This window comes from Nycticebus coucang, chromosome 12 (assembly GCF_027406575.1).
Source record: "Nycticebus coucang isolate mNycCou1 chromosome 12, mNycCou1.pri, whole genome shotgun sequence".
NCBI lineage: Eukaryota > Metazoa > Chordata > Mammalia > Primates > Lorisidae > Nycticebus > Nycticebus coucang.
The window spans coordinates 57,111,460-57,122,641 of NC_069791.1; the positions used below are offsets into that span (position 1 = coordinate 57,111,460).

Sequence of the window (11,182 nt, forward strand, 5' to 3'; positions counted from 1 at the left end):
CCCCGTATCCCAGAAGTGGCGGGTTCAAACACGGCCCCGGCCAAAAAACTGCAAAAAAAAAAAGCTGAGTAATCCACATTTGATCTAGCCTAGGGATGGACCTGACACATAGTAGGTTCTTAAATGCTGAATGAGATGTTATTTCAGTCATCTCATGAATTGCAACATTTGAGAGTAAAAGCACAATTGAGACATTTTGTTGACTTTGCAGTCCTTCTGCATTAATTGCAGTAAGTATTCTTTGAAAGCTTCCCGCATTTATTTATATCCAGTTTAAACAGTTAAACTATAAGAAACTGTTCCGGGCGGCACCTGTGGCTCAGTTGGTAGGGCGCCGGCCCCATATACCGAGGGTGGCGGGTTCAAACCCGGCCCCGGCCAAACTGCAACCGAAAAATAGCCGGGCGTTGTGGCGGGCGCCTGTAGTCCCAGCTACTTGGGAGGCTGAGGCAAGAGAATCGCTTAAGCCCAGGAGTTGGAGGTTGCTGTGAGCTGTGTGACACCACGGCACTCACCGAGGGCCATAAAGTGAGACTCTGTCTCTACAAAAAAAAAAAAAAAAAAAAAAAAAAAAAAGAAACTGTTCCTACCCCATTTGACATTTACAGATTTCTATGGTTAGAAACAAAAACAAAAGCAAACCTAAGTGACTCATCTATGTTCCCTTTTCTCACCCTAGTCCTTAAAGCAGGGCTTGTTGCCCTTTCTTCATCGTGTTCTTTTAGCAGGTGAGCCACGTTTGCAGAGGTGGCACCCAACCATAAAAAGGCATAGAGTTTGCTCTAATTTTTTCCCACCCATCAAATCCTAAAGGAAGCTGCCATTGATCCTGACAAAATTATGGAATGAGATCAGGTGCCATGGTTCACTGAGGACTGTAATCCCAGGACTTTGGGAAGCCCCCAGGTGGAGGGACTGCTTCAGGCCAGGATTTTGAGACCAGGCTGGGCAAGAGTGAAACTGTACAAAAACCAAAAAGTTAACTGGGTATGGCAGCACACTTTCTCAGGAGGCTGAAGAGGATCACTTGAGTTTGTAGTCAGCTATATACTATAGCACAGCAACACAGAGATACCCTGCTTCAATTAAAAACAAAAATGTGGAATGGGGCAGCACCTGTGGCTCAAAGGAGAGGGCGCCAGCCCAATATGACGGAGGTGGCAGGTTCAAACGCAGCCCCAGCCAAAAACTGCAAAAAAAAAAAAGTGGAATGAATTAGTTTAAGTGAGTTGATTAAAGAACTAGTGGTTTATTATTGTACCCTCAATGAATCCCCAACAATAAAAAAAAAAAAAAAGAACTAGTGGTTTAAATTAACAACTATGAAAGACCTTTTGTGGGTGGGTCAATATTGCTGCATTCTTGACAGAAGCAGGGTTCTCTGAAAACTTTCTGCAACCATTTATTTACATATATTTTAAACAGTTAATGCCAGAAAAATATAAAGTAAACAGTTCGTGACACAAGGTATCTTATAAAGCAAATGTGGGAATTGAATTCCCTTGTGACTCCAGGGCTCTAGTTAAAATATTTTTTTTCTATTGATGTTATTTCTATTTTATTCTATTGATAGACTCTCATGAGTTAGAAAAGTGACTTTAGCAACTCTATGAAAATCAGCAATTTCTTGAGAGTGTTGATAAGAGAGGGAGTCAGTTTTTCACAAGGAACTGGCTTCTACTCAGCTTTCCTCGCTCCCTGAGATAAGCAAGCAGGTGCTGTCGTCTCCTCCATGTGACCTTTATCCCATACTTGTTCTCAGGTGTATCTTTAACCAGAACAGGCCCAGGCTCTGGGCTGCTAGGAGTATTACTGTGACCAGAGTAATATGGAAGGCTGTTTTCCTTCTGATCTTGAGGAACAGATTCTTCCTTCATGAAAGATGACTCTGGGGTCTGGATGTCAGGCGGAATCAACACATAAGGTAGACTCCGAAGTGCATGTACTGAGAGGTCCCCAGAGCTTTGGGGACTGATAATTGGAACTAAGGGTCTTCTAGAATTGTTCTTTTCTTGTTGATTGGGGCACTCCTTGATTAAGTGGCTCTCCAATGTCTCTGAAATGGAAGAAGAATGTAGATTCTCAAAAGTTAGATGTGGAAATTTGGAGGTGCCAGATTTTCGACTTGAACGTCTTGCCTGGTCTCGGTAATGACGTTTCCGGTAGGCTAGGAACCAGCTTTCTGCTGTCGTATCAAACTCAGGAGATATCTAAGGATTAAAAAAGAAAAAAGGGTGAGGTAAGCCAACTACCAAGTACTAACCTTACAGTGAAAACTAGAGTGAGGGCGGCACCTGTGGCTCAGTGAGTAGGGCGCCGGCCCCATATGCTGAGGGTGGCGGGTTCAAACCCAGCCCGGGCCAAACTGCAACAACAAAAAAAAATAGCCGGGCATTGTGGCGGGCACCTGTAGTCCCAGCTGCTCGGGAGGCTGAGGCAAGAGAATCGCGTAAGCCCAAGAGTTAGAGGTTGCTGTGAGCTGTGTGAGGCCACGGCACTCTACCCAAGGGCGGTATAGTGAGACTCTGTCTCTACAAAAAAAAAAATAATAATAATAATTAAAAAAAAAAAAAAAAAAAACTAGAGTGAGAATCCTAAATTGGGGCCCACTATAATAATGGCCACAAAACAAAAATAGCTATCTACTGGCATAACAACAAAAAGTTTTGGGCAAGATACTCCATCTCTCTGGTATTGTTTCCCCCTCTGTAAGAAAAGAGACAATACCTCTTTTACGTAATAACACCATATGGCTGCAACTTATTTAACTATCTTTAAACTTCATGAGGGCAGAGACTAGCAATCTTGTTCACCATTGATCTCTAGCACCTAGCAGATGCCTGGAACAATGAAGGCCCTCAGTAAATAATGAATAGCTGACTCTAACAATAGAGAGTGAGATCATGTACAGAAAGTAACTAGCAGATGACCTGACATGTAATGAGTATTCAATAAACCTTCATTCCTATTCTCATCCACAGGACTCTAATGTGTATGTTTCTTTCACAATCCTAAAACAAGTAGCATGATTCTTCCAAGAAGTTCTGAACAAGTTACACTTATTTAGGCTTGGCACCTGTAGCTCAGCAGCTAGGGCGCCAGCCATATACACCGGAGCTGGCGGCAGTTTCAAACCCAGCCCAGGCCTGCCAAACAACAATGACAACTACAATCAAAAATTCGCCGGGTGGGGCGGCGCCTGTGGCTCAGTGAGTAGGGCGCTGGCCCCATATGCCGAGGGTGGTGGGTTCAAGCCCAGCCCCGGCCAAACTGCAACAAAAAAATAGCCGGGCGTTGTGGCAGGCGCCTGTGGTCCCAGCTGCTTGGGAAGCTGAGGCAAGAGAATCATATAAGCCCAAGAGCTGGAGGTTGCTGTGAGCCGTGTGATGCCACGGCACTCTACTGAGGGCAGTAAAGTGAGACTCTGTCTCTACAAAAAAAAAAAAAAAAAATTCGCCGGGTGTTGTGGCACCTGTAGTCCCAGCTACTTGGGAGACTGAGGCAAAAAAATCACGTAAGCCCAAGAGTCTGAGGTTGCTGTGAGCTGTAACGCCACCACACTGTACTAAGGGTGACAAAGTGAGACTCTGTTTAAAAATTAAATTAAATTAAATTAAAAATAAACACATTTAAGGAGTGTTAATGCTTTATCTGGTATCTGGCCCTTTTGCTACACTACAGGGTACCCCAAAGGTTGCCATACATACATACCTAAGGAAAATAGGAAATTAGCTAAATGTGCCTTCATTTACAAATATTCATTATAGGGGTAGTGCCTGTGGCTCAGTGGGTAGGGCACCAACCCCATACCGAGAGTGGCGGTTCAAACCCAGCCCCAGCCAAACTGCAACAAAAAATAGCATTGTAATAGCGCCTGTAGTCCCAGCTACTCAGGAGGCTGAAGTAAGAGCATCGCCTGAGCCCATGAGATGGAAGTTGCTGTGAGCAGTGTGATGCCACAGCACTCTACCCAGGGCGATAAAGTAAGACTCTGTCTCTACAAAAAAAAAAATTCATTATAAAATTTTACAAAATATTTCTCTATGTGTGATATTTAAATATTAAAATATTTCTCTATGTGTGATATTTAAATATTAAAAATATGTAATATGAGTTTGTTAATTTTTGTTAATTTTTCCTGTTTTTGGTGATCTTTAGGACACCTGTACTTCCTTGCTGTATAGTCGTTAAATTCTCTTCCCAAGGCTTTTAAACTGTCAAAATATAACACATGACATATTTATGGGGTTTGTTTAACGTTTAATTCATTAAAAAGTAAGGCTCGGCGCCTGTGGCTCAGGCGGCTAAGGCGCTAGCCACATACACCTGAGCTGGCAGGTTCAAATCCACCCTGAGCCCGCCAAACAACAATGATGGCTGCAACCAAAAAATAGCCGGGCGTTGTGGCGGGCACCTATAGTCACAGTTACTTGGGAGGCAGAGGCAAGAGAATCACTTGAGCCCAGGAGCTGGAGGTTGCTGTGAGCTGTGATGCAACCGCACTCTACCCAGGGTGACAGCTTGAGGGTCTGTCTCAAAAAAAAGTAAATAGAGTACCTAGCTAAATATTCCACCTTTTACATGAAGTTGGGGGAACAATCTCACTTTTTACTCGTTCTCACATTTGTCTGGCTTTCTCATGCAGTTACTGAATAAAAAACTTTTACATTGAACTTTCAGAGGAATGGAGGTGGAATAAGACTCCAAACCCATCTAAGCCATCCTCAGTTTGTACTGAGAAAAGAAGATATACCAGAGGGCTAACCAGAGACAGAAAGAGTACATTATCTCCTTGCCCCTGTCCCCATGAATCTTTTACTCTTTGGAGGCCCTGGTTCAAGGACAGAAGCATCAGCATTGTGAAAAGTCTAACAGAGTAAAAGTCAAAGTAAGAATCCCATGGGCCTACCTACCCAAGAAGTGATGGTGCTCTGGTCTACGGGCTTGCTAGGCACCTGTCGAGTGAGAGTTATAGGAAGCTGTGGCGATTCATAGCGGTGTCTGGGGCCCTCCAGTGGTTGTTGACGGAATAGCAACTGGGTTTTCTGGGAACCCAGGGGGCGTTTTTTTCTGGGAGGCATCAATAGGTGAATGAAGAGCAGTTAGCAGCCACATGGTGTTGTTTGGCTTCTGGCTGGGAAATAGGCTCCAATTTTAAACCACGCCTGGAGAGAACAAACAAAAGCTGGGAGAACATAATTCAGATAGTTTCCCAGGGCTTCCTGATCCTTTACTAGGCAATTCTACCATAAACTATCACTTCTACCACAAGGTTGTGGGGAGCACAGTTTCCTATACCTACACCAAGCAAAAACATAGTATTCATATTTAATAAAATTCGTTCAATTAACTTTTTTTTTTCTTGAGACAGAGTCTCACTCTGTTGCTCTAGGCTAGAGTGCCTGTGCCATCAACCTAGCTCTAGGTAACGTCAAACCTCCTGGGCTCAAGCAATCCTTCTTTTTGAGACTCCTGCCTGAGCCTCTCGTAGTACTGCTATAATGCCTAGTTAATTTTTCTATTTTTAGTAAAGATGGGGTTTCACTCTTAACTCAGGTTGTCTCAAACTCCTGAGCTCAAGTATCCTCTTTCCTCAGCCTCCCAGAGTAGTAAGATTATAGGCATGAGCCTACAACCTGAGCCTTTATTTAATTTATTTATTTATTTATTTATTTGAGACAGAATCTCTCTCTCTCTGTCACTCAGGCTAGAGTGCCATGGTCTCAGCCTAGCTCACAGCAACCTCAAACACCTAGGCTCAAGTAATCCTCATGCTTTAGCCTCCCTGGGAGGACTACAGGAACCTACCACAACGCCAGCCTTAGGTGCTGAGAATTTAAAGGTGAATAAGCATATATTCAATACTCATTAATTGAATACCAAGCCCTTACAGTAATACAGCAGCACATGTCCTCAAGAAGCTGAGAATCTAAAACAGGGAGACAGACTATTACCTTAAAATATAAGAATACAATGTACTTCCATTTACCTCAGGGAGGTAAGAGTAAGATACTTGATTTAGTTTTGGAAGGGCTAGAACAGACAAAAGCAAGGAGTGCATTCCAGCCTGGGAAACAGCACATAGAAGGCACAGAGACATGAAGAAGTATTGTGAATTCTGGTAATTATAAACTCAACGTAGTTGGACACAGTGTGAAAAGATAAATGGCAAGAACTGAGGCTGAGCCTATAGTCCCAGCGCTGTGGGAGCCGAGACGGGTGGATTGCCTGAGCTCAGAGGTTCGAGACCAGTATGAACAGCAGTGAGCCAGAGTAAGACCCCGTCTCTACTAACATCAAAAACAGCCAGACATTGTGGTAGGCGTCTGTAATCCCAGCTACCGGGGCGGCAAGGGGACAGAGCATCGCCAGAGGAAGAACATCTAAAAAAAGAAGAAAGAAAATGAACAACAACAAAAAAAAAGTACTTCAAACAAAGAATGAACAAGCAAGCTGAAATTAAAAAAAAAAAGAAGAACTAGGGCGGCACCTGTGGCTCAGTGAGTAGGGCGCCGGCCCCATATGCCGAGGGTGGTGGGTTCAAACCCAGCCCCGGCCAAACTGCAACAAAAAAATAGCCGGGCGTTGTGGCGGGTGCCTGTAGTCCCAGCTGCTCGGGAGGCTGAGGCAAGAGAATCGCGTAAGCCCAAGAGTTAGAGGTTGCTGTGAGCCGTGTGACGCCACGGCACTCTACCCGAGGGCAGTACAGTGAGACTCTGTCTCTACAAAAAAAAAAAAAGAAGAAGAACTGAGGCTGAAAATGGTGTTACCATAAGGCCAAAAAAACCCAGGTAAGGCCATATGAGTTTGAACTGAAGCCTGAGTACTCACTGAAAACTTTCAAGCAGAAGGTGTGATCATACTTAGCTTTTTCCCTTCATTTTTCACAATAGATAATTTCAAACACACACAAAAGTGGACTGAATAACATAATGAGGCCCCCATGTCCTCATCATCTAGCTACAATCCTGACCCATCTATAATCCTACCCACTTCCCCCACCCTGGATTATTCTGAAGAAAATATATTCTTGGGGCGGGCCCAGTGGCTTACCTGTAATCCTAACACTCTGGGAGACCAAGGCAGGTGGATTGTTTAAGGTCAGGAGTTTGAGACCAGCCGGAGCAAGAGTGAGACCCGTCTCTACTAAAAATAGAAAAACTAGCTAGGTATTGTGGTGGCGACCTGTAGTCCCAGCTGCTCAGGACGCTGAATTAAGATCTCTTAAGCCCCAAAAAAAAAAAAAAAAAAAAGATCTCTTAAGCCCAAGAGTTTGAGGTTGCTGTGAGTTATGACTCCACGACATTACCCAAGGCAACAAAGTGAGACTCCGTCTCAAAAATAAGTAAATAAAAGTTTGGCACTTGAAGCTCAGTGGCTAGAGTGCCAGCCACATACGCTGGAGCTGGCAGGTTCGAATCCAGCCCGGGCCAACTACAACCAAAAAATAGCCAAGCGTGTGGCAGTTGCCTGTAGTCCTAGCTACTTGGGAGGCTGAGACAAGAGAATCGCTTCAGCCCAAGAGTATGAGGTTGCTATGAGCTGTGAGACCATGGCACTCTACCAAGAACAACATAGTGAAACTCTGTCTCAAAAACAAACAAAAAAGGGCGGCGCCTGTGGCTCAGTCGGTAGGGCGCCGGCCCCATATACCGAGGGTGGCGGGTTCAAACCCGGCCCCGGCCAAACTGCAACCAAAAAATAGCCGGGCGTTGTGGCGGGCGCCTGTAGTCCCAGCTACTCGGGAGGCTGAGGCAAGAGAATCGCTTAAGCCCAGGAGTTGGAGGTTGCTGTGAGCTGTGGGAGGCCACGGCACTCTACCGAGGGCCATAGAGTGAGACTCTGTCTCTACAAAAAAAAAACAAAACAAACAAACAAAAAAAAGTCAATAAAGAAAAATTTTTTGAGACAGAGTCTCACTTTTTCACCCTCAGTAGAGTGCTATGTTGCCATAGCTCAAAGCAACCTCAAACTCTTGGGTTCAAGCGATTTTCTTTTTTTTTGTAGAGACAGAGTATAACTTTATGGCCCTCGGTAAAGTGCCATGCCATCACAGCTCACAGCAACCTCCAACTCCTGGGCTTAAGCAATTCTCTTGCCTCAGCCTCCCGAGTAGCTGGGACTACAGGCGCCCGCCACAACGCCCAGCTATTTTTTGGTTGCAGTTCAGCCAGGGCCGGGTTTGAACCCGCCACCCTCAGTATATGGGGCCGGTGCCTTACCAATTGAGCCACAGGCGCCGCCCGGGCTCAAGTGATTTTCTTGCCTCAGCCTCCCAACTACCTGGGACTACAGGCGCCCACCACAGTACCCAGCTATTTTTAGAGAATGAGTTTCACTGTTGTTCAGGATGGTCTTAAACCTGTGAGCTCAAGCAATCCACCCACCTTGGCCTCCCAGAGTGCTAGGATTATAGGGGTGAGCCACCTTGCCCAGCCTATAAATAAAAAAAAAATTTTTTTTTTGAGACAGAGTCTCTCTGTCACCTGGGGTAGAGTGCGATGGTGTCATAGCTCACAGCAACTTCAAACTCTTGGGCTTAAGCAATTCTCTTGCCTCAGCCTCCCAAGTAGCTGGGACTATAGGTGCCCACCACAAAACCCGGCTTTTTGTTGCAGTTGTCATTGTTGTTTAGCAGGCCCAGGCCGGGTTCAAACCCACCTGCCTCAGTGTATGTGACCAGCGCCCTAACCACTGAGCTACAGGTGCCAAGACAAACTACTCTTATGTTCTATAAAACAAACATACAAACCTATATTTATGGCAGTGCCTATAGCTCAGTGGCTAGGGTGCCGGCCACGTACATCCAGGCTGGCAGGTTTAAACCCAGCCCAGGCCTGCTTAACAACAATGACAACTTGCAACAACAAAAAAAATAGCCAGGCATTGTGGCGGGTGCCTGTAGTCACAGCTGCTTGGGAGCCTGAGGCAGAATTGCTTGAGCCCAGGAGTTTGAAGTTGCTGTGAGCTGTTGACAGCTACAGCAATCTACCAAGGGCAACAAAGTGAGATTCTGCCTCAGAAAAATAAAATAAATTTAAAAAGTAAACCTATATTTATGTATCTGCATCCATCCATTTTCCTTCTGCTTTAGTTGAAAGTTAGTCCATTCTGCTATCTAAGGTTTTCCCCAATGGCTGTGCTTTGGAGCTATTCTCACTCTATACACTTTCCTTAGGCAATCTCATCTGCTCACATTTCAACAATCACCTAGAAGTAGATCTTAGAATCCTCTAAGCTGTAAATCCATATATCCCACTGCCTACTTGATAGCAACTAGATGTTTCAAATGCACCTCAAATTCAACATGTTTAAAACAGAACTAATGATCCATCATTCCCCCAGAACCCCTACCACCACCCTCAGCCAAAGTGATTATCTTCCAGGTTGGGGAATGGCATCATCATTCTCTCAGCTATGCAACTAAAAACCTGACATTTCCCTCTCCCATCCTACCAAACACCAAGCCCTGTCAACTTCACCTCTTAAACATGCCGTCAATAAAGCCCGCCATTCTCTTACTCCTTTCCCTCCTTCTCTCCCCCCCCCACCCCATCCCACCCCCGCCCACCCCCAGCAATTCTTGCCTGGAGTATTGCAATAACCTAAATGGTCTATCCTAATCCACTCTGGCCCACTGGGGGCGGCGCCTGTGGCTCAAAGGGGTGGGGCGCAGGCCCCATATGCCGGAGGTGGCAGGTTCAAACCCTGCCCCGGCCAAAAACTGCAAAAAAAACACATACAAATCTGGGGCAGCGCCTGTGGCTCAGGGAGTAGGGCAGGGAGTAGGGCACTGGCCCCATATACTGAAGGTGGCGGGTTCAAACCCGGCTCCAGCCAAACTGCAACAAAAAAATAGTCAGCGTTGTGGCAGCCACCTGTAGTCCCAGCTACTTGGGAGGCTGAGGCAAGAGAATTGCCTAAGCCCAGGTTGCTGTGAGCTGTGACGCCACCGTACTCTACCAAGGGCAACAAAGTGAGATTGTCTCAAAAATAAAATAACATAAAATACAAATCTATACAAATCTGACCTAGACTCACTTCTGCTTAAAGTTTTGATTGGTCAAACTCTATTATGGCTGAGGCCCTGCTTCCTCTGGCTCCAGCTTCAACTAATACCACACTCCATCCTTAGCCCAGCCTTTGCACTAGCCATGCTTTCTTCCACCACACAGCCTTTGCAGACAGGATTCCATCTGCTTAAGAGAGGTTCCTTCCCTTCTTTGTAAAAGGCACTAGATCTCCCACCAAGCTTCAGCTCATCAGAAACACCTTTCCTGTCCTACCTAATATCTCCTTATTGTGATCTCTAATTTGTCACTTCACAGCTGTATTTCTACATTTGTTTATTTGATTCTTTGAAAATGTTCTCCTCCCTTCTTCCATTACACTATAAGCTTAGGGGAAGGAGAAAACCTTGTCTGCCACTGTGTATTTTCAGGGCCTAGCAGTGCCTGGCATATAGCAGCTCAACAAAATCTGTTGAATATGTAAATAAAGCACTTTATTATATCCAAAGGTGTGGCTTTGGGAGGGGTGCAAAAGACAGGTCAGTACTTAAAGATTATGTGTGCTTTTTTTTCTTCTTCTTCTTTTTTTTTTTGTTAAGCAGGCCCAAGCCAGATTCAAACCCTCCACCCCGCACAGGGTAGGCGCTCCAACCACTGAGCAACAGGCTCTCAGACGCGTACTTTTTTTTCTTACTGGAATAAACTTGAACGAGATCCTATATAGTCCTCAAGGAGCTCTCAGCCTAGTCAGAGGACCTAGGCGATCGTTAAGTGGAGAACAACTTCCTTCAATTAGAACATCAACTAAAACAGACCATTAAGAAGGGTAAGAACCATCCCCCCCGGGGGGATACAGGGATACAGGGAGCTTGTAGTCTCGGGGAGGGAACCGGGAACGGGAGGAAAAGTAGGCCGAGGGAGCCGGGCCCCGGTCAGTGTCGTTTCGCGCGTCCCCAAACTATCCCTGCGTTCACCCAGCCCGGCCGCGGGGACCCCTCTGGCTCGTCCCCGGGCCCCACGGCTACCTCTCCCTCCCACGAGGCGGCCTATAGCCCCCCTTACCCGCCCGGCAAGGCCCGGGCCGCTGCTCCTGTCAGGACGCACAGTGTTCGAGCCCGGAACGCGGAGACAAGGCTGGCGCTGATTGGCGACGCTCCGTCACGTGACCGCAA

The 11,182-nt window shown here is 45.9% G+C and overlaps 1 protein-coding gene across 5 annotated transcripts; it reads right to left on the reverse strand.

The window, feature by feature from the left end:
* Positions 1–1,300: 1,300 nt before the first annotated feature.
* RHNO1 (RAD9-HUS1-RAD1 interacting nuclear orphan 1) lies at positions 1,301–11,141 on the reverse strand. 5 transcript variants are annotated; one of them, XM_053555692.1, is made up of 4 exons: positions 11,073–11,124; positions 7,054–7,146; positions 4,914–5,165; positions 1,301–2,210 (listed from the first exon to the last, which is right to left on the reverse strand). In XM_053555692.1, the coding sequence occupies exons 3-4, from the start codon at positions 5,079–5,081 to the stop codon at positions 1,653–1,655; spliced, it is 726 nt and encodes a 241-aa protein (XP_053411667.1). In that variant the 5' UTR covers positions 5,082–5,165; positions 7,054–7,146; positions 11,073–11,124; the 3' UTR covers positions 1,301–1,652. The 5 variants fall into 5 exon arrangements, with proteins under 5 accessions (XP_053411667.1, XP_053411663.1, XP_053411666.1 ...); XM_053555688.1 differs by lacking the exon at positions 7,054–7,146 and having other exon boundaries at positions 11,073–11,141; XM_053555691.1 differs by lacking the exon at positions 7,054–7,146 and having other exon boundaries at positions 4,914–5,185; positions 11,073–11,108.
* Positions 11,142–11,182: the final 41 nt, after the last annotated feature.

Excerpts from the sequence above, each read along its gene's own strand:
- RHNO1 (XM_053555688.1), bottom strand. The coding sequence starts at position 5,081 with ATGCCTCCCAGAAAAAAACGCCCCCTGGGTTCCCAGAAAACCCAGTTG. Across the intron at positions 2,211-4,913 it reads AGAGCACCATCACTTCTTGG|ATATCTCCTGAGTTTGATAC; the intron begins GTAGGTAGGCCC and ends TTTAATCCTTAG.